This window comes from Equus asinus, chromosome 5, assembly GCF_041296235.1.
Source record: "Equus asinus isolate D_3611 breed Donkey chromosome 5, EquAss-T2T_v2, whole genome shotgun sequence".
Classification (NCBI taxonomy): Eukaryota; Metazoa; Chordata; class Mammalia; order Perissodactyla; family Equidae; genus Equus; species Equus asinus.
The window spans coordinates 49295233-49321729 of NC_091794.1; the positions used below are offsets into that span (position 1 = coordinate 49295233).

General features: G+C 43.3%; 1 protein-coding gene across 1 annotated transcript in view; it reads left to right on the top strand.

The window, feature by feature from the left end:
- Positions 1-26497, top strand: part of SLC7A14 (solute carrier family 7 member 14) — a 116644-nt gene that overhangs the window by 53847 nt on the left and 36300 nt on the right. The window contains exons 2-3 of the mRNA XM_014837397.3: positions 377-829; positions 25384-25620. Coding sequence (XP_014692883.1) covers positions 529-829; positions 25384-25620 — 538 coding nt within the window. The 5' untranslated portion in view covers positions 377-528. The remainder of the gene's footprint in view (positions 1-376; positions 830-25383; positions 25621-26497) is intronic.

A 26497-nucleotide genomic window follows, 5' to 3' on the forward strand; every position in this document is an offset into this window, starting at 1 on the left:
TCTGCGTGCCAGACGTTGTCTTAAGCTCTTTTTAGACATACACTAATTTAATCTTCTCATTAACACTAGGCAGGAGGCTTTATTATTCCTGTTATACAGTTGAAACTGAAGCACAGAGAAGTGAAGTAACTTACTCAAGTTCCCAGAGCAGTGTGGCAGAGCCCTGACTCAGACCATCCTCTTCGGAATGACTATGCAACATAGTGCAAACTGCAGGTTGTCATTTAAGACTAGAGGGGACACAAAGGGGGAAATGCAACTCTCCCCCATATGAGTACACAGGATAAACTAGTTCAAGGACCTCCAACCATGCCTCCAAATGATGGTTTGCTTTCCACTTGGTCTCATCTTCTCCTTGCTTGTGTTTTTCCTACAGACGTTCATGCCCAGGAGAAGGCCGCTTTGGGTCCCTTTGGACCTTTGCTAAAAGGGAGATCTCTGTTCACCAGATGAGTTCCAGAAGCATCCACTAAGGCTTCCATAGCCGTCTTCTATCAGTTGACCTTCACCACCACCCCATCACTCAGGATGAGTGGCTTCCTCGCCTCCCTGGACCCCCGGCGGGTGCAGTGGGGGGCTGCCTGGTACGCCATGCACTCCAGGATCCTGCGTACCAAACCAGTGGAATCCATGCTGGAGGGAACTGGGGCCACCACACCACACGGCAAGTTAGCCCAGGTGCTCACCACCGTGGACCTCATCTCACTTGGCGTTGGCAGTTGCGTGGGCACCGGGATGTATGTGGTCTCTGGCCTGGTGGCCAAGGAAATGGCAGGACCTGGCGTCATTGTGTCCTTCATCATTGCAGCCGTTGCATCCATATTATCAGGTAAGTGTCTTGGTGCAGAGGAAGGCCCAAGGAAAGTGTGTTTGCCGGCCTGCTACCGTTCACCCTACTCTGCTAGAGTATTTAGTGGGGAGATTTTAGTGGTGAGTATAGTAGAGAGGTGGACACCATGCTCCTTTTTTGTCTTGACTGCCAGGGAGTTCAAGGATAGGTTTTGGCTCAATTGTGGTAGCTTCCCTTTTCTTTGGTTTTTCAATATAAATAATTATTCTGATGCCCAGCCATCTGCCAATTTCTCATTCCCTGTCATGTCCTAATGGCTCTATTTTTGTTATAACTCCCTCTTTCATTGGCAATAACTCAATCCCTTTGGGAGGGTAGATATAGCTAGGATATTATTTATAAATAAATAAAGGTTGGCAGAATAGCAAAATGACAAGTTACTAAATCTGATATGATTGGGATTTGATGAGCCTCAAAGTGGCCCCCAAACAGGGGGAATCCAAGCTAGGAAATATAAAGCCACTGTGAGAATCACAAAACACCATCACCATAAGCACTTTGACAGACGGGTATTCTACGGAGGTAGCTCAACTCGCCCCTTCTCTCCCTTTGAGAAAGAAACCATAAAACTCCTTGTTTTTTTTTTTTAACGAGGTATCAGGGCTTACATGTTGATAATTTGTGAAATCACTCTCCTATTTCCTTTTCCTCTTCCCTGTTCTCTTGAGTTATGATCCATGATATCTTCCCAGAATGCCAGGACTAGGTCAATGGACAACTTGAAAAAGAAGGATAAAGAAACCTCCTGCTTCTTGGTGGTTATACTACAAAAGTGTGAGGAGTTGCTGGGTTTGGGGGTGGCACATGATGTGGATCAACTCGTGAACTGGCAGTGAATGCTGTGGTCTCTTCAAATTTGTCAGGAGAGGTAGGAACACTCACGTATCGAGAGCTCTGTGATATACCAGGAGTTCTGTGTACTAACGCATACCATCACGAAAAAAGTTCTACGTTAATATCGCACATCCAGACTGTCGTCATCACCCAGCTAGGATGCACAGACTAGGAACATGCACCCAGAAAGTGCTCTGGCTTATATTTGACATCTTTTTATTTGGTGAGGAAAATATTTCAGACATTTTATTTATCCCCTGTCATGGCTTACTTCCCTATTAGTTTCACCATCTCCTTTTCCTGAAATCATTCTCTAATATGCATGAATATCCTAATAATTAAGGTTCATGCAGAATAGAGGATTTTTTTCCTTATAGATGAAAACTAATAATTCACATGGATGAATTCCATGGATGCTTGAAATTTTATTAACCTGACTGCAATCATTTCCCAGCTTATTTGGCAAAGAAATTATTTGGGAGAAGCTGCCAGACTCTTGCTCACCATAAATGCATAGATCTGAAAGTGTTTACATAGAATAGAATAGCATGGTGGGACAAAAGGCAGACATACATCCAGGGAGTCCCAGAGAGGGCAGAGGGCAGGGCTTAGAGTCCTGCCCAGTTACTGCAGACTGCACAGTCTCCTCTAGATCCCGCCCTATCATAGCCTAGGGCCCCAATCCATGAGGATTCCCCCAAATGGATCACCCACTTCTTATCCTTCACAGTGCTTTGTTACATTTAGGAACCAGAACAAGGCCCAGCCGCATTCTGGAAGCCTGCCCCCTGCCGCAGTGTTTTCGGTGCTACACAACCTAGACTTTTCTGCTGCTCAGATGGAGGGCCTAAGACTGGCCCAGCCAGCATTGTGCTGGAGCCCTTCTGCACCAGCTGCCGAGAGCCCAGATTCTACACACCTCTTGCCAACTTTGCATTCAAGTGAGGTCATGTTGTAAACTTGAAACCGGCTATGGTGGGAGTATTTGCACCACAGAAATTGGCAAATGCTACAAACCAGAGTTTGTTTTCAGAGAGTCTGTTCTTAGCTCCACTGAAGGCCCTGGTTCTGCCCAGTAACTGGTGCCTTCACACTGCACTAGGCAGTAAAAGACAACCCTGCCTTTCCCCTAATCAGGGACCCTACTATCCCCATATAGCTGCATCCATAACACTTCTCTACAGTTTGTGACTGACTCATCTCCCCACCGAGGCCAGCCAGAATCTCCCGGAGCTCCTAGCCAGAGCCAGGACCAAATAACTTGTCCCAAAGTTAGGATATTTATAGCAGGTTTCTTCAACCTGGCCTCTCACTCTGTGATCCTTTGTCACTAAACTAAGGAAAGTCTCTCTCCACTGTCTTCTTTCTGCTCCCATACTATCCCCGTATTTCCTCTCCATATCACAATAATCAAACTCCCCTCTATCCTCAGACTTTTAAATATGTGCTCCTTTTCTCCTTCTGGACTTAACTAAAACCTAACTCAACGCTGAGGACACCATTGCCCTGATACTCAATATGGGGAGGCTGCCACCCCTATGCTCCTCACCCACTTACAAGGTCAGAAGAGTCGGCTTCCCCACTGCCCCTTCAGACTCCTGTTCTTCCACCGTCACGTCAAAGCTCCATCACCGCCCAACTGTCTGAGCTTCAGAAAGTCCCTGAGCCTCTCAAAGTTCTCAAAGTTTTGTTTCCCTCATCAGCAAAATGGGGATAATAATGGTGCTTAACTGAGGTGTTGTTATGAAGAAGAAATGTGAAAATAAGTGCAAACTCTTGGCACAGTACCTGTCAGTGGCAAGCATCCATTAAAATTCATCTTCCTGAGGCTCATGCCCCCTAGCCCGCGATGCTTACCCACTACGATCTCCTCATCTCCCAGTCACTCCCTCGCAGTCTTCCTCTGCAGCCCAGCTTCTGCCACCATCCCAGGCATAATCCCATCCAGGTGGATAAAACCATCCTCCACCCTAGCCCGGCCATGACTGGACATTGTTATGCCCATGGCCCTCACCTCCACCAGTGCCACAGCAGCCACCATTCTCATGGCCACACTCTAGTGTTGTCATTACCTGGAACTGCTTTGCCTCAAGAACCTTAAACTTAAACCCTACATTCAAACCATGGCTCATTCCCTCACTCCCACTATACTTGCTGCCAAACCTTATCAAGAATTCCCCCAACACTCTTGACTCCCTTGTGCACCATCCAGGCTCTGAAACTACCCAGAAAAATCCATCCCAGAATCTCTTCCTTCCCAAGTCTTCACCTGAGTGAACAAGAGCTCTTGGGAAAGGTCATACAGTCCCACAGAGGAGCACACCACAGAGTTATGGGCTCCAGCCTCCCTCAGCTGGGCCCACGAGCCTTTCACTCACCCTTTGTCAAATCTTCTCAAAGATTTTTCTACACTTTCACTGCTCTCTTCAAGCCCCACTCAATTTACATCTCTCCACTTAGAGCAGAACCTTGATTCCTTGAAGATATCTGCCACAAGCTCTTTAAATATTCTACCACCAAACAGGTATCTCTACCCTCACCCATACTTGCTTCCTTTCCTCCAGTTTCAGAGAGTAAGATGTCCTTGCTTTCAAGTCAGTGGGATCCCTTGACCCCTTAACCCTATCCCCTTCCACTCTCAATAATCCTCCTCTCCAACTGTGTCTTCAGCCTCTCCTCAATTAGCTTCTTCCTCTACTCAAGTCTCTCCCATCCTAAAATGTAATTCTTCCTAGGCCCTCATCCTCTTCTAACAACTTCCAATCTCTTTCTTCTTCTTTCTATTCAAACTCCTCAAGAATGCTCATTGATGGCGCTTAACCTCCAAGTCATTTCTCAACTCACTGCTTTCTAGCATCTCCCCCGCTATGTAATGAAACTGACCTTAATGAGGTCACCAACGGCACCCTCTTTGCCAAGTCTTATAGATATTTTTCAGTACTTATCTTACTGGAACTCTCTGCTGCATTTGACAAAGTCATGCTATCTCTCTTGAGACATTCTATATTCTCTTGACTGCTATGTGACAACATTGTCCTTGTTCTCTTCATACCTCTCTGATCATTGCTTCTCTGTCTTCAGGGCTTCCTTTCCTCCACTTGGTCCATAAATGTTGGTGTTTCCCACTTTACACTCTCTCCAAGCTGATTCTATCCTTTCACGGTTTCAACTGCCATCAACATCACTATGCTTATATCAATATCCATAGTCATGTCTCAGCCACATACATCTCCTCCAAGCTTCACATTGCCTACCAAACATCTCCATCTGTTCCAGACACACCTCAATTCAACACACTCCAAATTAATCATCTTCCTCCAAACCTGGTTCCTCTTTCTATATTCTTGCTCTCTCTTTCATCCATTCTAGGCAGAAACTCGGTGTTATCTTTTCTGCCTCGCCTCTCACATTCAATTACAAGTCTTATCAGTTTCGCCTCCTAAATAGTTCTCAAATCAATCCCCTGTCTTTATCTTCACTCCCCCTGCCCTGAAGTCCCTATTAGTCAGGAATCTTTCTATTTAAAGCCACAATAACCCAACACCACCAATCAGGAATGTATTGGTTCAATGGCTGGATCCAGAGCTCGATGTTGTTCACACTTTCTCTCTCCAACTCTTTGTCCTCCTTCCCTCGTATATTGGCTTCTTCTTTAGGAAAGTTATTTCTTCATCTTTACAGCAAGAAACCTTCACCTGATATTCACATATCAAATATCATGGAAAGACTCTGGTTGGCTTTTCTTAGGTCATGTGTCCACCTTTATATTGCTAGAATAGGATAAACACAGCTAACACCTTTGCTGATAGATGCCATATAAAACTGGGCAACATTGACTGCTTATTTAAGATTTGCAGTCATAAATTTGAAGGTAAATCCAGTCTCCACAGTCTGCACTAATTTCCAGCAATCATCACAGCTTGGTTGCAAGAGTGAAGCAAAGGAAAATTTGGGATTAACTAGGTTTAGCTTTTTCCAAACAGAGAGAGAAAAAAGCAATGAGGTTAGGGGTATTTTCCAAGGAAGAGGAAACAGAGCTGGACCACACAATCTAGGTTGGATGAGGAGGGAAGTGAGAAATGAAGGTAGCGATGTTTCATGAGAGGTGGCAGGACAGATGGAGATTGGTGATCTCAATGAGTTCAGGAAATCATTGAAACGAAAATATTAAGAAAGTGAGCTAGGAGGATACCAGTGAAGTCAAAGAGTGGGATATTTGAAACTAACATTCCAGAAGTGGTACAGTAATCAGTAATGTTCAGTTTATTCTTGAAACCTGGCTCACCCACTGACTAGCTGTGAGACCTCGAGCAAATTCCACAATGTCTCTGAGCCTCAGTTTCTCCACTTTGAAAATGGTTATAATAATATCTACTTCATAGAGTTGTGAAGACTAAATGAGATGGCTATAAAGTGCCTGGTACAATGCCTGGCACATAGCATTAAATAGGTGGTTACTATTATTTTGTGTCAAATCCTATATTAGGTGCTTGCCACACATTATCACATTTAAAACTCATAGTATCTCTTCAAGATAGGTTTTATTATCTCCAATTTCACGTATTGGGAAACTGAAGTTTAAATAACAGAACCTAGATTCAAATTTCTTATGCCAAAATTATCTTCCAACCCTGACTATGAATTTAAATCTTTTGGAGAAATTTTTATTCTGAATAATGTATTGTGGGGGATCAGCTTTATTGAGTTATAATTACATATGGTAAAATTTACTCTTTTAAATATATGATTCTATGAGTTTTGACTGGCACACACAATTGTGTGACCTCCCCCACAATCAAGATAGAGGAGGGTTCCATCGACCCTTATAATTCCTTCACGTTACCTCTTTGTAACTTTCCTCTCCTGCCACCCTCAAGCCCTGGCAACTACTGACCTACTTTTTCCATCCCTATGCTTTTGCCTTTTACAGCATGTCATATAAACGGAATCACTCAGTAACATTTTGAGTTTGGTTTCTTTCACTTAGTATGATGCATTTAAGATCCGTTCATGTCATGTGTGTCAGTGAGTCGTTCGGTTTTATAGCTCAGGAGTGTCCCATTGTATGGATATACTACACTGTGTTTATCCATTTACTAGTTGAAGGACAATTGAATTGTTTCCAGTCTGGGACCATTATGAATAAAGCCATTGTAAATATTTGTGTATAGGTTTTCGTGTGCTCACAAGTTGTTATTTCTCTTGAGTAAATACCTAGGAGTGGAATTGCTGGTCTGTATAGTAAAGGTATGTTTAATTTTATAATAAACTGCCACAGGTTTTTCAAAGTGGCTGTACTATTTTTCATTCTCACCAGCTACACGTGAAAGTTCCAGTTGCTCTGTTCCTTTGCCAATGTCAGAATTGTCAGATGTTGTTTCTTGTGGTTATGATTGTTCTGTTTATTTGTTTGTCATTTTAAAAGGTGTATAGTGATATTTCAATGTGATTTTAATTAGAATTTACAAATTACTAATACCTTGAGCATCTTTTTTTATGTTTATTTGTCATCCTTAAATCTTCTTTTGTGAAGGGTCTGTTCAAATGTCTTGCCCACTTATTAATTGGATTTCTCTTTTTCTTACTATTAACTTTTAAGGGTTCTTTATGTATTCTGGATACAAGTCTTTTATTAGATATGTGTTTTTGCAAATATTTTCTCCCAGTTTTTGGCTCATCTTTTTTTTTTTTTTTTTTTTAAAGATTTTATTTTTTCTCCCCAAAGCCCCCCGGTACATAGTTGTATATTCTTTTTTGTGGGTCCTTCTAGTTGTAGCATGTGGGACGCTGCCTCAGCGTGGTTTGATGAGCAGTGCCATGTCTGCTCCCAGGATTCGAACCAACGAAACACTGGGCCGCCTGCAGCGGAGAGCACGAACTTAACCACTGGGCCACGGGGCCAGCCCCAACTCATCTTTTAATTTCTGTTTATTTCCTTTTTAAAATACTGATATCCAGGCTCCACTTCCAGACATTCTAATTCAACTGGACTGGGGCAGAGCCCAGCAACTGGTGTTTTTTTAAAGTTCTCCATGGGGTTTGAATGTGCAGCCAGGGTTAAGAAATACTCTGTTATAGGACCAGAACCTACCTTTGCTGCAGCCATAACTTATAGGAAGAGGAAACATTCATTAAAATAGACATTTTTCGTCCAGCAGATTCTTAAGAGATTTTCTTGGCTTTGTGGCATCATCCCCCATGCCACACAAACCAGCTTATAACAGGAGACAAATCTAACTCAGAGAGAGCGCTGCTTTCTCCATGATTTGACAAGAGCCAAAGTTACATCAACTTCCCTCCCTCCTTCCTCCTACCAGTCCTGCCCCAACACCGTAGCTGCCCGCAGCGCTATCACAGGTGGAGGGAAACTTATCAGAGGAAGCAGCTTGTGTGTAACCTTTAGCTTTTGTCCAAAAGGTCTCATCTACTCTTCATAGCTCAGCAGGCCAAAAACAGACCCCAAGCCCACGCCAAACCTAAAAACTCTTTTGTATATGCCAGATTAAATAAACCGGATGGGGAAATTGATTTTTTTTCCTAGTTCCCACCTACAGCTGTGTTAAGAGACCAAGGGATGGAGGCAGGATGGCGTGCAGAAGTGCTGTACTTCAGCTGGCCTAGGATGAAACACAGATCAAAGCCACCATGCCAGTGACATCTGGTCATTCAAAGCCCCAAGAGAGTCCTATGAACTTGAGTAGGGAAAGGATGGCCCATTTGACTTTCTTTTCTTGTTTATTTCCAATTCTCTTTTTTTTAAAGACTGGCACCTGGGCTAACAACTGTTGCCAATCTTTTTTTTTTTTCCTGCTTTATCTCCCCCAATCCCCCCTGGTACATAGTTGTATGTCTTAGTTGCAGATCCTTTTAGTTGTGGGATGTGGGACGCCGCCTCAACGTGGCCTGACGAGCGGTGCCATGTCCGCGCCCAGGATCCGAGCCCTGGGCTCCTGCAGCGGAGCGCGAGAACTTAACCACTCGGCCACAGATCCGGCCCCTCCAATCCTCTTTTAATATTATGAAAATTGAACCTCAAACAGCATATAGGTCTGAATAACTATAATAACTCTTCAAGCCCATATCTCAAGTGGTCTTGGTAAGGATTAAACAGCATACATGCACGGTCCCCTGTCTGGTGCACAATACCAGTAATTTTTATCACCTACTCATAAGAAATAGTTGGCAAAAATCTAAAAAGATATGGTTCAGTAAAGATGTATTGGGTACCTACCATATACCAGTCCTGGCACAGCACCCAAAACAAATACGAAATTGTCTCTACCCTAAAGAACCCATTGCTTATTGATGGAGATGAACACCAAAACTGATAAGTAACTATGACAATAATAGTAGTAACAATAGTAATAGTAGTAGCAGCAGCTGCCATTTATTGAACACTTACTGTGTACCAAAAGAGTTCTAAGTGCTTAGCACATTGTTTTACTTAATCTTCACAACAACCCTATGTTATAAGTGGTGTTATTATCCTCATGTTACAGATGAGAAAACAGAGGCTTCCAGAAAGTTTGGTAACTTGCTTAAAGGCTCCTGCTTAAGAGGTGACAGAGCAAGGAATAGAGTGAAAGCAGTCTGACTCCAGAGCCCACCTCTTAATCACTTTGCTGTTCTGCTACTCTACTAGCAGATTAGGATTAGGTTCAATTGAGTACAACATGAAACTAAAAATGAGCGATAATTCACTTTTCTCTTGTTTAAAAGAAATCTGGAAGGAGGCTGCTATTGTGGCTCCACAGTCATGAGGACACAGGCCCCTGGATCTTTCTGCTGTACCATCCAGATGCTTGGCTTCCAACCTCAAGGTGACTTCAAGATCCAGGGTGGCTGCTGGAGCTCCAGTCAGTGCATCTGAGTTCCAGCAGGCAGGGAAAACAAAAGGTTGAGGCAGGTCATTTCCCACATTTCTGTCCCCTTTTTAAGAAGCTTTCTCATAAGCCCTTCCTATAATTTCCACTTACATTGGCTAAAAGCTAGACACTTAGCCACAGCAACTGAGGCTTCTGTGGGTATACTGTCAACCCCAGCATTACAGAGGTTCTGTCGATGGGAAAGAAGAGAAAAACTGGCTGTCCCTGACACATCTGTAATCGATGCCTAACCCCTAAGCCCTCCAGTTTGCTGAGGTCAAGTTGTTCTGAAATATTTAAGTAAAATTGGTCCTGATTCTCAGTAACATACAGTTGGAAAATCTAGCTTCCCCCTCAATAAACCTAGTGATTGCTTTCCTCCTAGTTCTTACAACTCTGAGTCTCTGCTTCCAAGAAGTCTCTATCTCTACTCTGCACTTCACTTCCTGTTGCCCCTTTTCTTTACCACATCATCCAACTAGATGCCACCCCAATCTCTCTCTCCCCCAATTATCAACAAGGCAAGGTTGTATGTTTAGTGGACTTTATGGAAAGTTTGGGCCAGAGTTGGGACATATAATGCAGTCCATCCCAACAGATAACAAGCTTGCAATTGAATAGAGGACACTCCAGTTCTCCCTGCCTTTAGAGAATGTCCACCAACCCTCTCTGCCTCTTGGCTCCAGCCTCCAGCCCCATTGATGGGCAGCCTTTCTCCTTCACCTCACCTTCTACTCCCTAGCCTGCTCACTGCCAAGCTGTAAAACGCTTGTCCGTATCTTATCCAAAGCAGTCTACTCATCTCTCTATCTCCCTACAAGTTCATCCTGGCCATTCTGCAAAGACTGTCATTCCCCCAACCAATAAGGTCCATCAAGATAATTCACTAAACAAAGTGGGTTCTTGGAGGAGGGGTTTGGGGGCCAAGCCAGGAAGATTAGATATCCCTCTGTAGGCATTGAGAAGTTCAGCAACACGACCAGATTTGTATTTTAGTAACACAGTAGGGAGAGAATAGATGTGGAGAAACTGGTTGCGCACGTATTGTACGGAACAGGCAAGAGACTATGAGGCCCTGGGCTCTGACAGTGGAGGCCGGGAGGAAGCTTAAGATGGAGAGGATTTGGGCACGGGTGGATGAGAGAGGATAGAAGGATCAATGCTCTTGCTAGCTGAGAAAATTCACATAATAAATGAATATGTTTTCTAAAGAATCTCATTAGAATGATGAATTTACAACACACTTCTGGTGACAGAAAGTGAAAGTAGAAACAGGGAACTCGAGTAAAGAGGACCCCCACAGAACACCACGAGGGGCATTCATCTAATCTTTGTGTGCATAACACTGCATGTGGTGGTTTCATGTAGCCCCTCCTTTCTGTCCTCACCAACTCAGTGGAGGGAGAGATGACTTTAGTTCTGCCCTCAGATGAGGAGCCAGAGGGTCAGACATAAATCAACTTCCTGAGAGGCAGGTAGATATTTAGTGGCAGAGCCAGACTCAAATCTAAGACTACAGGACTCCAAAACTCACGCTCTTCCATTTCAGCAAGCTGCCTCTGAGATCTTTGAAGCCAAACAATCTGTCTCATTAGATGTGGATCCATAAATTGCGATCGAAGAGAGGGTCTAAAAAGCAGTAAAGAGATATCACACAGAGTAGCACTTTTCTTGGCACTTAGTTTATGGTTTAGCACTAGGGCTCATCATTTACATGTCCTACCATCCTCATTTGCTCTTTAGTATCTTCTGATCCATCATCAGGTAAGCCCACGGTAACTGAATGCCTGGGGAGGTGGTGAAGGGGGCAGAGCTCTGTTGCACAGATTCCTTTCCCACAGGCAAGGCTCTCAACCACCTCCCTTGGTTGGTTGTAAGGACCTGCAAAAAGCTCAGAGTCTCCCCATTCCAGCATTCATCTTGGGTTGGATTTTCAACACTGAGGAAGATTTCTAAAGATTCAGAGTCTATTTAGATAGTCTGGTGAGTTCCCTTGTTTTGTTTTTCAAACCACTTTCCTCTCCTCAAATTGAAGCCAGACTTGAGAGGCGAACACCAGGAGGGTGGGTCCTTTTGCATCACTGTTCGTTCTCCGTGATCTAGGATCACTCGTTCATTCCACAAACTTGCATTCTTCTGTCCTCCTAAACATATCTGAGAACTGCTTTTCACCACACTTTGGGTGGGAGAGGCAGAAACAGTGAGAGGGCAGGGAGGGAATGCAAAGATGAACAAATGCAGGCCAGTCTTCAAGCCTCTGGAAGATCAGCTCTCCAAAATATTGTCAAAGTGCACAGCTATATGTGAAAATCCTAACGATGACAGCAGCTACTCCTGATGTTTGTAAAGTCTCTAAGACACAACTTAGTAAGCACTCCATAAATGTAAGCCATTATTATATTACTGTTTTTATTATTATTAGGCAAATACTGTGCCCCAGGCATTGTGCATACGTTAACCCATTTCATCTTCTCAATTTCTCTGCAGTATTAGTGTTCTCATTTTATGGCTAATCATAACAGTTAAACTATTGAGGACTTAACGATGAGCCTGGCACTGGCTGAACACCATTTACATAAATTTCTCCACAAATCCTACAAAATAATTGCCATTATTATAATCATTTTGCAGATGACAACACTGAGGCTCAGAGAATAGGTTACTTGTCCAGGACCATAAGGTGGCCAGTGACAAAGGCCAAGTCTAAATTCAATTCTGCCTGGCTTCGGATACTGTTACCCCAATCTGCTTTATGCAGATACATCCCTCAAAATTTTAAAAATAATCAAGTGAATCAAGGAAACCCTCACTCCTATTGGGGTTTCAGAAAAGCATGTATCTCACTCTATTCTATTGATTAAGAGAGCACTTTTCGAGATCAAAACTTCTGTAACCCAGGTCACGAAAATGACTTCTAAGCTCAGCGCCTTTCTGTCACCTGTCAGCAGTGACAAGGGTGTTGTGAAGTGCATGAGCTCTCCTGTATAGGGCTGACTGACAGCCCTGTAGGAAGGATGTCAGTTACCAGTTCAGAGAAGGTGAGCGCACTTTAACAGAGATTTGCAAGTTCCTCAAATTGCTGATTGTGAAAATGAGTTTCCTCCAGCAAACCCAGGGGAACCTGGACTTCTTTTACACCTTTGACAGCACCTGGTAGAGTGGACAGTGCATAGTGAGAGCAGCCAGTGTGACTGCGGGAGGGACTGGCCACCTGCTCTGGACTCAGCATGGCAGAGATGCAGCAGAACATAGGAAAGAACTCTGAGACAAAGGGCTTGACATCAATGCAAAGAAACAGCACAGGCCCGTGGGAAATGATTGGGAGCCCTGCAGGAGACAAGAGGGCCTGGGTCAGAAGTGGGGACACTTGAGATCTAGTGACAGCTCTGTCCCTCAGCAGCTCAGGACCCTGAGGCAAGTCATTCACACATCTCTACTCAGTTTCCTCGTCTGCAAAATGAAGAGTTTGGGTTAGGTTGCCCATATGAGTTAGGGTAAGAAAGAACCCAGGCAAGGGTAAGATTTATAAAGAGAGGTCCAATATCTCAACTCCCCACACTCACATCCCAACCCCATGTAGCCTCTGGGCCCAGATGCAGTTAATCCCTGGAACTTATCTACCTCACTCCCAGCCCTGATCTGCCATTTACTATTTGTGTGATTTGGGAAAGATACTTAACCCAGAGCGTCCCAACCAGATTGCCAAAAATTACAGGTGTGCCAAGGTATCGATCCCTCCATGCTCAGGGCAGTGGGGAGGTGGCAGAGGCCCCAGACTAGTCACCTCCACCTGCGAGCAGCCTCACCCCTTTACAGATGACCTCCTTCTCATATCCATACAATAGTGTCATTTTCCAGGTGTGTTCTACAAGTGGAAAAGATTGGGAAGTCTTGATAACCTGTCTTGATCTTAGCCTCATCATCTATAAACGGAAATAATAACAGTCGTTGCATCATAACCATCTTGTGAAGATTCAGATGGTGGATGTGAAGTGCTCGGCACAGCCGGTGCGCAGCGTAAGCGCTCAGTAAGGTTTGCTCTTATAATTATCACCCCTAGGTCTCCAACCTAACAAGGCAAGTTTTGTTCTTAATGAAAATAAGCAGTCCATGTTTCAGATTCTGAAGCCCCTCAGGGCATACCTAGCAAAAGACCCAGTAGGCCTTTCTTTTACTCATCCTTCCTCCAGATGAACCTTGTGCAAAGATCATATTTTTGGATCTGAAAGTATTCGCCCAGAAGGAATTCTCATCTCCACCGGGACAGCCCCCTTCAAAAACATTGTGCTTCAAAATATACAAATAGGCTGTGCCTTAGAAAACAAGTAAATCAATACATATAATAGTTAGAAATTGTGATAAGCACTATAAGGAAATTAAACAGGGTACCTGACGAAGTACTCTCTCTGAACAAGTGATAGTTAAGTAGCCTCAACTCTGTGCACTGAAGTAGGTGCTAGAGGTGAGTTGGGCATGATGGCCATGGGACAACTACCTGAGACTTGAGTGCTGTTGGAAACTCATGAAAAGCACCAGCCCTCGCCCTCAGAGGCCTGGCACAAGGCAGACTTTGTGCATAGAGTCGAACTCGTTGACTACAGCAGCTCAGGAGCTTTGCACGAGCCCAGCCATCTGCTCTGAACATTCAGTGCCCCTCCTCACATTGCTAGGTCACAGAGGCTGGTGCAAACGGGCTGTGGCCATCTGAGGGAATCAGAGAGCCCCTGGCGAACTCCACTGGCCCTGGTGAGAGGGTGAGATCACCAAAGCAAAGGGTGTAAGGAGAGACAAGAGCTAAGGGCAGAAATTTGTTAAATGACTGCAGACAGATGGAGACAGAGAAATAAGAAGCAACAACAGAGAAAAAGAAAAATGAGCAGAGGAGGAGTAAACCTCAAGGAAATACAGACTCTTACACAAGGAAACAAAGGTGTAAGCACTGATGCCACAAGCTGCAGAGAAAAAAGGCCATTGCAGCTGACAGCCTATGGACTAGAGATGGCAATTTCTGGGGTGTCGTGTAGGCAAACATCACAATACAAAGGGTAGAGTTGACACGGAGAAGACGGACAGCAAGCAACAGGATGAATCTTTGATTTAATGACCTAAGAAGTGCATTGCACTCATCCCGGACGCAATCTGTGCTGTTGTTTATGGAGTGCCCGTGGGTGGCTGTATGTGTGTACACAGCAATGATTTGCTAACAAACATTACAAACATTTCATACTATACATCACCACTGGCCATTTTCATGAATCTGGCCCCAGAAAGTCCCTTGCAAAGTAGTTGAAAACATACATACATTTACGTATACATATACATAAATAAACATACCTTTATATCCTATCAACTCTTCAAGAATTTCCTATTTTGGAATAAATTCAGTAATAGCCCTTGGCTATATTTATTTATCTTGAGATTTTATTTATAAATACTCCAGCTTATAATTTCTTAGACTTTTTAAAGAAAATAACCAGTGTAACGAATTTCTCCTATATGTGAAACATAAATGCAAATGTTTGCTCCTTTGCAAATATTTCTAAAATATTTTAATTATGAGAGCACTTGATACTACAGCCAAGAGCACTCCATGTTTTCCTTGCTGGGAATGCCTCTTTCAAGAAGCCACCAACAGATCCAAGGGATTCACTGTTCCATTCGCAGAAGTTGTCTTGTAGAAAAGTCGGCTAAAATCTTACCATTGTTATTGCATTCAGTAGGGGCTGCCCAGATGGAAACAACCCATGAAGACCATCTAGGTGAGAATCTTAGGAAGAATAGTAACCCCCAGATCCTTGTCGGCTATGCACAGAAGGTACTGTGCATAGTACTGTTTACCAAGCACACATCACTGTTCCATCCTCATAGACAAGTAGGTGGCAACACTCACTCCTTAAAATGCAAATTTCATACTTCTGCCCTATAGAAGGCCAAATTATTCTAGAATTTGAGAGCCAGAGGTAGAAAGGGGGAAGGAGAAGGAGGGAGGTGAAAGTGGTAGGCATATATATCACAGGACAAAGAACTAGATGTAGGCACTGTAACCAATCCCCATGCCCAAAAGATTCTCTTGAACAGTCTCCTAAATGCCAAGTCTCTCGCCCTGCTCTGCCCTCCCTACACGTTGGCCCAGTTTGGAAAAACGTCAAGATGGCACCCCTTCTATGGGAAGTTTCTCATGTCTCTGGGAAGGTCCTCCTCAGAAAGCTGATCCAGGCCCATGAGAGATTCACCATGTCTCACCCTCCTGGGCATCTGCTGAGAATGCAGCCTGTCCCTGTGGAACCTGGTCCCACCTACTCATCACATGGGCTGAGGCGACCAGGCAAGGGCCTGAGTGTGTTTTCTTAGCACTCACCTTTAACCCTGTCCACTAAATTCTCATGACAAGAGTATGGTGCCCTGGTCCCCTCACAGAAGCTTCTCAGGTCTGTTATCTTTGTCGGTGCCACTTTCATCTGCTTTAGAAATGGGGGCACTGCCTGCTCCTGGAGAGTGATGAGCTGCAATGGAGAGAGGAGCTCCTGGAGAGTGAGAGGGAACTCCTGGTTGTCATTTTACCTCCTGCTCTCCCTTCCTTTCTGCACAAAGCCTTTTCAGCCCAGTTATCAGAGTCATCTGGACGAGAGGCTGTAGGCTTCATAAAGAAAGATTGAGCAAGAAAACAGGAAATTTCTCTTCACCTCACAATTTCTAACTGAACTTGTAGAATAGAACAGATGTTTCTAGATTAAAGATTAAAAACCTAGGAAGAAACTTTTCTAGCTTCTGTTTTAGAAGTGCATTGAGGGCTTGGTTTAGACTGCAGATGATTTCTCTTTTTATTTTCCCTCCCCAATGTCCCAGTGCATGATTGTATATCCTAATTGTAAGTCCTTCTAGTTCTGTGTGAGCCACCACCACAGCATGGCAACTGACAGACAGGTGGTTCCATGACCCCGATGTGAACCTGGGCTGCCGAAGTGGTGAGCACTGAATTTTAACCACTAGGCCATCAGGGCTGGCTCTAGGTGATTTCTGATGACCCTGCCAATGCTGAGTCTCTAAAACCATCAGCAAACCATACTAGCTTCCAACCTCTTTTATCTCACCTCCAAGGCAAAAGCTCTTGTATAAATACTCTGGAGGCTACTGCCAAGGAAAGTTCTCTGAGATTTCTTTCCCTCATCTGTAATAATAGCCATGGCTCCCACTGGAGAAGCACTTACTATATGCCAGAAACTGGACATGTATTCCTTTGAAGACCCATAACAACCTGCACAGCAGGTGTCACCATGACCATTTTTCCAGATGGGGAAACTGAGCCTCAGTGAATTGGATGACCTGCTCAAAGCCATAGTTGGTAATAATTTTACCATTTCCATTTCCATTTATTTCCATTATTTCCATTTATTAAGCACTTACTCTCTGCCAGGCACTGGGCAACATGATCTGTGTGCATGAACTCATTTAGTTGTCATAACCACTCTCTGGGTCTCTCTCCAGAGGCTGTGTGGCTCCTATGACACCTCACTGCCTCTCCTAAAGCAAAGAGGGGCTGTTGACAGAGGTCTCAGCATCCCCTCACAGCCTACCTGAGCATCAGACAAGGAACCGTATACAACGGGCCTAGAACAGATAGATGCCCAAAAAACATGCCTTTGCCTCCCCTTTTGTCTCCTCACCCCCCACCAAGGCTGCCTTTGATGTTAACCTGAGGTCACCTACATAAAAATGTTATGAGCAGAGAAAAGGAAAGTTCCAGACTACCTGCTACCTCAGCAAGGAGGAGGGACCAATCTGGGCCAGAAGATGGGCTCAGGGCACAGCTAACCCTGTGGATTCTTTGGTTGGAAGCAATTACATGAGCACTGTTATTATTATTACCATCGTCATCATCATTTGATAAAGCAATAAAGTAATGTATACTAATGATGATAATTAACAATAGAATGACCAGACAATATTACACATGAATTCATCGTGTTATGGAAAGAGACATCAGGCCTCCAATAACCTCTAAAATATTTTCATACAGGGAGACCAGAGAAGAGAGTAAACAGATAGGCTGGTCACATTTAATCAGCAAATTATTAAACTTCCTTGACCTGTTTCAGGGGTCACTTCTCTGACTACGAAGACAGCTTCTTTCCTTCCTGTTTACACGTTGATATATTGTGCTGCAGTTGGGGAACTTTCAAGTTCTCTCTTCCCTACCCAACTTTAATTGGGGCCCTGTCAGGTTCAGTAACTAATGGTGTCACATGCCCCCTGATTGAAGATGCTGTCCATCCCCTAAACACAAGCTCCTACTGTCCACCTGGGGCCTGCTTTGACAGAAAAATTACAAGTGTCTTCTTAGACACAAAGAAACATAGGCGTTCCCAGACAAATTGCTTTTCTTCCAGACTCATTTGTAAAAATTGCCTGGGCTTCACTGACAGGTGATGGAGTGACCAAGGTCGCTCAGGTAGAAGAGACAGTAGCAGTGAGGTGGCAGGGAGAGAGAGCCTGACGGATTACTCCCTGAAAAAGGAACCCACAATTTTCTTGGCTAATCAAAAGCATTGGGAGGAGGACATCAGTGCAGGATCACAGGGTCCCACTGTATGCAACAGGGGGCCGAATAGATGTTTCTCAGAATCCAGCAACCTGCTTCACAAGGGGGACAGCAGTGATGGAAATACTTCATTACCCCCTATCTGGAATTCACTGTCACAGAAAGCAAACATTTCCGAGAGAGTTCACACTCTGCTTCTCTCTGAGGTCCTGCGATTTCTCTTTATACTAGACTCTCAATCTACATGTAAGCAGTACTAGCAACCACGGCAATATATACAACATGTCTTAGCCTTGCTGTGAATTTATAAATGGAACAAAGATGTTTTAAGAAAATGAGAAAGAAATGGGTAACAACCATCTCAGCAAAATGCTATATTTGGTGAGGACTTTCTTAAAGACATGTTTGGGCCTAAGTGGTGAGCCGCACTGGTGTAGTCCAACGGATTTCATCTGCGTCTGGGAGATGGCAGATAATTGGCACTGGGGAGGAACTGACTTCATGGAGGAGGAATCGATGACCTCATCCATTTGCCAGATCAGCCCACCCCAACCTTCCTACCTCCCCTGTGAAGTGTTATAGAGACAAGATGTTCCAAACAACTAATCAGGACTCATGCCTGTAACTTGGGGCCCATCGCCCAAGCAAGACCCTCTGAGAGTGACCCTCTGAGCAACACTCGAGATGTTACTGATCCAGAGGCCTGGATGAAACTACAGAGTTGGCAAGCTGTTTTCTTGGACACTTCTCTCCACTCCTCTTATCTTCTCCTTCCCTATGGACAGTCCTTCTGGCTGTCCAAAGACCTTCCTTCAGATGTCGATTTTGCAGTTCTTTAAAGCAGTTCCTGCACTTTCCCCCACCCCCTACAACTAATTTTAACTCTTATTATAATTGTTGATTTTCTGATCTATCTTCTCTACTAGACAATAAGACCCACAAAAAAGGAACTGTTTTCTTCTATTTACCTTTAGATCCATAAAATTTAACATAGATGCATAGAGATGGTACCTTAAAAATGTGTTAGATAAGAATGAATGAATTAGAAAGCTCCTAGAACTGGATATCCGTCATTAATTGAATATGCAACATCAGGTCTGGGGCTCAGCTGCATCACCTATCAAGTAAGAGAACAAGCCCGATGAGCAGTTGACACCCATCCCACACCATCTCAGTACAGCCCTATGAGTCCACAGAGGAGGGTCAGCAGCCTTGGGGAGATGTGGGATGGAGGAGATCCTGGGAAGACCAGCTTCAGCTCTCCCAACCCTGACTCAAACAGAGCCACTGTGCTTTTACTTATTTATGTGTTCAGCTCTCAAATAAGACTTTGCATACAAAGAAGCTTTTACAACCAAGACAAAGTTTTGAAACCATAGAAGTGGGTGAACTGTACAATCCCTTTCAGCTAGATCCCCCAATCTATTACAAAATTCCCACTCCCTCAATCACTTGAGCCCAGTTCACCTCTGCAGACTCCTCCTCCTCAGTCCCCAATGTAGCCCCAATGTGTCGTTCCAGCTCTGCCCTTTCATCTACCTAAGACCACCCTTTCCTATTTTTTTCTGCCTGGCAAAGCCCAGTTCACCCTTCAAGATGCAGCTCAAAAGCCTCCCCCGTTCATCCCCACTTACCCAGCAACCAAAGAATCATGCTCCTTAAGAACCACGCTCATCCCAGCAGGCTCCCAGCGCACTCATAAACACTCTATCTTATTAAATCCTGGCCGTGTGGCATCGTCGGTTTATTAAACTCTTTCCTGATTGGAATATAGTTGCTTCAAGGTCAGGAGATCTGCCTTATTACCCTTTATGTCTCCGGTATTTACTCCAGTGCCTGATTTAGTAGGCACTTAACAACGTGTGTCACATAAAGGAAGGAAATTAGGAAGTCAGAAGTTATTTAGGAAATTGGTAAGTTAGTTGATAAGTAGGTTAGGGAATTAGTCAATAAGTTAAACTATACGTTAATGGGAAAACTCCTCTTTATCTGAGTAGAGTAATTGGCATTCAAGTGCAAGTAACCCCTACATTTAATCCTTCCAGGTGAAAGTACACTTTCAAAAAGTACTTATTTATCTAATGGCTTTCTATGGTGGAATGTGGAGGGAAATATACTACTTGAGTGGAGAAACCCTTCTCTACCTTTCCCCTATTCCCAGCTGGGTCTTTCTCGTTTACACCCTCTTAGGAGGGAGAATGTTTGCCTCCTGGTTCTGAGAGGGTAATAGAGAGCCAGGACAGGCTGTGAGCGATGGATGAAATTGGAGGAGGAGGGACACATAGTCAGTATCTCTACTATTGGGCAGTGCTCTCTTAGGCACAGTTTGGAAAGGTCAACATTGTATGCAGGCTCTCTGCTGGCCTCTTATGCCTATATATGATAGAACCACAGACCCTCTGAGTTGAAAAGAAATTCACATTGAAAGGGACCAAATTTTTCCAAACCCCAAATCATACATTGTTTGGGGACAAGCAAGGATTGATAGAGAATATTTCAAATATGTAATCTGGTATCTTCTCCCAACCCTCTTTTCAATGCATAAGTTCTAAGTTTGACTGCTTTTTAGGCTGGCAGCTTGTCAATTTAACCAAAAATAGTTCTGCTTATAGAAATAAAACAAACACTAGGGATATGACAAAATAAAAACAGGGTATGTTTACAATAGACTTAAAGGGTGGATCATTGAAAAGGATATCAAAGTTGCAGACTGTGAGAAATCATTCCTATTCCCTCTCGTCCTGCTGAAATGACTCCTCCGTATTTCTCAGGGACCTAGACTGGCCGTGTCTGAGCAATTCTAATAGGAAAACTTCCATCCTGTGGTTTGCAGCATGCAGTCACTCATCGATGGCCATCTGGACCTCGACATTGTACTCGATATTGATTTTCTCCAGCTACATGGTTATACTTTTGGAATCAATATGCCTCTCCTCTGCAATCACTTGACGGGGAGCCGAGGAATGCAAAATCACTTTGATAATAGCACAAGGCAAATATGATTAGGAAGGTAACTCTGGGGCAAGAATTTTTTTTAATGCCTTACTAAAATGAGTAAAGACTAAATTTCTCTCTCATTTAGAATAGTGATTCTCCACACTAGTACACCAAATCAACTGTGGGTAATAAATACGTCACAGTCCTTCCTTTGCTATTCTGAAATGCAAACTAGAGATAACGTTACCTTCCTACACAAAGAATTTTTTAAAAAATCGATATTCCCTTAGTATGAAAACAATGAAGGAAAAGTAATTTCTAGAAAAAAAAGCAATATTTATTTCAATGTGTGAACGCTGGGGCATAAGTACAGTAGGAGACGTAATGAAGTCGTCAGATGTTATCTGTCATTTGTGAAACCACTGTGAGCACAACTGCTGCAAATGCACACTCACATAAGTGTGCTCTTTGGTGCTCGAAAACCATGAGGGATGTTGCTGTGGATGTGGTTTTCCAAAATGATGACTAACTCTTGGTAAATTCCAAACAAAACAAATTACAACTGTCCGTCAATTTATCCAGTCGTTGTAGTCCTGGAAAACTCAAAGTATATAAACCTACGCATTAAAAAATGCTTTGTGTTAATATGTAAAAAGGAGATGGAGCCAGGCTCAGAAATTATAAACAGGTTTTTACTTACACGAATGTCCATTGGGACTTTCAGAAGTCATGTAAGACACAGGACAATGCCTCATTCTGTGGGATGGTCCTACATATTTCAGAATGTCTAACAGCCCAGGTTCCTCCCCATTTAATGCCATGAGTGCCCACAATCATCATGAGAACCACAGACACCCCCACTCACAGATTTGTAAAATTCCCCCAGAAGGCCTTTGCTGAGAAGCACTGATTTGCAGTATTTTCTACAGGGCTTCTCCCATTGACTCAAAGATGATTAAGAGTCGACTCTAGATGTGAAACTAAAGAATGATAGCACTGAAAGGAATCCTAAAGCTTATCTAGTTGGCCCCCTCACTTTACCCATGTGAGGTAAGGAACATGTCCTTGGCACTCAGATAGTACATAATCTGGAATAAAAACCAAGGTTTCCCTTTCCGTGGCTTTTATTTCTTGCTGAAATTAGAAAGATACCCTTGAATTTGTCTTTTGTACACACCAGATACTTCAACACAGTTGAATGATTCACAACATTTTCCAGTTTTTCCGGGATATCTAGAGTCTAAATCACTCACTCCTCACCGCTGAGTTTCACTGCCAGGCTGGATATTCTCTAGAGCCCACTAAAAGCCTGGACTCCTGCATGCAAATAAATCGGAAGGATTCAAAATATTATAAAATCCTTTACAATGTGTTCAAAATGAGAATGTATCTAAAAGAATGATTTGGGGGAGCAAAAATTGCCTTACACAGTCAGTAGCTTATTGATTTTCCCACTGTTCTCCCCAAACTCCAGTCATCAGGATCCACGTAGGACCCTGGGAAATGAATGACTAAGACTCCATGTGCTCCTGCACCATGCACAGCACAGGGCCTGTTCTTCTGACTTGGCACAGCAAGGGGCTGGACCATTCCCGGGACCTGAGGAAGACTTGGCTATATGCTAATTACCCTTGGCAAGTGGGTTATGATGGTGAATTGGGCATTTTAAAATTTAATTTGGCAGATCAAATATTAAGGAGAGAACCCTTGATTGCACAAACTCCACAACACTGGCTCTCCAAATTAAATTTGCAAATTGCTGCCTGTTTCAAAGCATTGCTTGGAAAAATTCTATGTATAAGTCTTGTATATTATGAGAGGGTAAAAGAGGGTGGAGAGAAGAAGCTCATAGGATATAAGAATTATTGGATAAAGCTGGGGATCCTACACCGAAGAGGAGAAGTTAGTTGCTCCTGGTTCCTTCCTCATATTGCACTAAAAGAGCAACCTACCCTGGACGTGCGAACTCAGCTCTCCTAGGAGAGAACACAAGAGTCCTCCAGGTCCAAGAAAGTCTCATCAGGGCCTCATACTGAGCGCTTATACACTATACTTTCCCTACGGAAGAGGTCTTCAGGCCTTCCTTCAGAGACCACTTCCTCTTAATTTTAGACTCACTCTAACAATTTAAACATCAGGTGTTGGAAGCAGCAATTTAGAAAAGGAAGTGGCCTGACTGCTCAGGGTAAGCCCTGTGACAGAAACAACAGACAGTCTGATCTCCAGGAAGGAGATGGAAAAGTATTTGACAAAGGGCAGGCAGCGGGGCTGACATAGGAACTCAAAATAAATGGCAGCCTAGGCCATTAGATGTAGGGACAAACAGCTTTGCTAGCCCTGAGAGCATCTCTATAAAAGAGAACAATACAGTAATTGATATAAAAGAAAAGTAAATTGTGCCCGGTATATTTTGCAGGAAAATTCATTATACAGTAGTCCCTCCTTACCTGCGGTTTCGCTTTCCACGATTTCAGCTACCGTGGTCAACCTGGGTTTGAAAATGTTATATGGAAAATTCCAGAAATAAGCAATTCATAAGTTTTAAATTGCGTGCTGTTCTGAGTAGCTTGATGAAATCTCACACCCTCCCGCTCCGTCCTACCCGGGATGTGAATCATGCCTTTGTCCAATGTATCCACGCTGTATACACTATCCGCCCATGAAGCCGTTAGGAAAAGCTATAATAAATATAGAGTTCAGTACTTCCCATGTTTTCAGGTATCCTCTGGGGGTCTTGGAACATACCCCATGTAGAAAAGAGGAGACTACTGTAACGATAGAATCCCAGAGTGTTAGAGTAGGAAGACCCTTAAGAGAGCATCCAATCTAATTCCTTTACTTTACAAAGAAGTAAACTGAATATAGAGATGGACAGGCTCACTGTGGAGTGAAGACAAGAGCACAGCCCAACTGCTCCAGTGTTCCTTCCATATGGATGTTCTGACAGCCAATGCCACTGAGGGAAAGGAAAAGAGATTTTGCATAACATTTAATTATTCATTGTGTCATTGCTTTTGACATCTCTGTTCTTGCTTCATTGTATCGATTTCACTCCTTCTAAAGGAGAAGAAACTTACTCTCTTTAGTCACAAAAGAGTGAACTGTTGTTCCCCGATTTGTGATGAGAGAACCTTAGGGTGGGCCCTGTCCAAAATTGGGACCGAAGGTAAAGTTTACTTTCAGTTCCCCCTACACTCCTTTCCTGGTGTGTTTCCTCCTAGCTGTCCTATGTCTGTCCTCCAACTTAGCACCCACTGGCCCCACACCCAGAGTTCCTAGCACAATGTAGGAAACCCTCCCAACTCCCAGAGGTTTAGTGTATTCCCATCTCTTTCTAGCTTGATTTATAATTCTATCAAACAAAGGAGGCAATATACCAGTATTTTTCAAATATAATTGGGAAACATTAAAAGACGGATTTCTGTTCCCCATCTCCTAAAATTATGATTCAATAGATGATTCCAGTGAAAGTGGATCTTTTAGGGAAAACACATGGCTTATGCCTGCCTCTCCAGCCTCATCTTCTCCCAGTCCCCTCATGCACCCTCCCTTCCACCCAAATGCTTCCTACTGTCACTCTCTGCCTTGTCTTTGACTCATGTCCCAGCTTCTTTGTCCATTTAGTTCCTCCATAGACCTCAACACCAGCTGATGCACATCTCCTCTCCACTCTCCTTGTTCTTTTCATCTCTACACTATCGAGCTGACGCAGCCAATGATGGGCGCTGATTTTCTGGCATATCTTCCCTTGAGAGCACGGCCATGTCTCACTTGCTTTTGTTAATTCCCAGCACTTAGCACCCTGCCAAGCACTAGTAGGCACTCTAGAAGTGTTCATTCAGTGATCTTTTGCATGTGCTAAATTTCCTTGTTGATAACTAGACATTTATTTATATTTGCATTTTTTATCAACTCTTCCACCAGAAATAGTACAAGATTTTCACAGATTGCTCAAAGGATCGCTCTCAAATGAGGAGCACCTTCTGTAATATGTAAAAATGAAGGAGAAGAATGTTATGCATAATATAACCCTGATGCCATCAAGTGTGGGGTTCGTAATGAATTAGGCTCACGTTCACTCTGGATATGTGACGGAAAAGGAACAGCGACAGAGACACATACAACAAATGGGAATTTTTCTAAGTAAAGAAGATCAGTTTCCCATATTTCATTAGAATTAGTTCTAGAACTGAGGTTGAATGACATTAGAACTGGCTTTAAAGTTATTCACGTACATAAAACTTTGTGTATTTGTTCTAAGATCTCAAAGATTCCCAATATTTCTACCCAAGACGGTCAACCATCAAGAGGTCAGCTCATATTTTGAAGTCCGCCATCTGTGTATTTGTCCCATGCAGGTGTCTGCTATGCAGAGTTTGGAGTCCGTGTCCCCAAGACCACAGGGTCAGCCTACACCTACAGCTATGTCACGGTCGGCGAATTTGTGGCATTTTTCATTGGCTGGAACCTGATCCTGGAGTACCTGATTGGCACCGCGGCCGGCGCCAGTGCTCTGAGCAGCATGTTTGACTCACTGGCAAACCACACCATCAGCCGCTGGATGGTGGACAGCGTGGGAACGCTCAACGGCCTGGGTGAGACTGCCACATCCTCCCACCCCAACGTGCAAACTTACTGGTCCAAATAAATGAATTCCTTTCAGGATGCTATTTAGCAAAATATATCAAAAGCCTTAAATATGTCTTTGCTTTTTTTGTAAAGTAATTCTTCCCCTGTGAATCTATCCTAAGGAAATCATTCTAATTTCCATAAGAACTTTATAGGAAAAGATGTTCATCATAGCCTTATTTATAATAACAAAAAGTGAGAAACAGCCCAAATATACTACAGTGGAGCAAATGATTACGTTAATTGCGGAAGCATATTATGTAGCTAGCAATTAAAAAGATGATTAGGAAGACTGTTGCAATAACATGGAATACCTTTTTGATGTAATGTTGTGTGACAAATGATACAAATTATACATGCATCTTGTGAATAACTATATAAAAATAAAACCAATGCAGGAAAAAGAACTGTAAAGAACTTCTCCAGTGGTTTTATCAGATTTTTTAAATTTTCATAAATAACATGTATTAATTTTTAAATAAGAAAATATATATACCTGTAAATATATATTTTTTTTGCAGGGAAAGATTTGCCCTAAGCTAACGTCTATTGCCAATCTTCCTCCCTTTTCTTCCTTTTTCACCCCCCAAAGCCTTAGTACATAGTTGTGTATGGTTGTGAATTCTTCTAGTTCTTCTATGTGAGCTGCTGCCACAGCACGGCTACTGACAGGCGAGTGGCGTGGTTTGGCACTGGGAACTGAACCCAGGCCACTGAAGCAGAGTGTGCCAACCTTTAACTGCTAGGCCATGAGGGCTGGCTTGAGAATATATATATAAAATTATTATTATATTATTTTATTATATATTTTTTTTTTCCTGAGGAAGATTAGCCCTAAGCTAA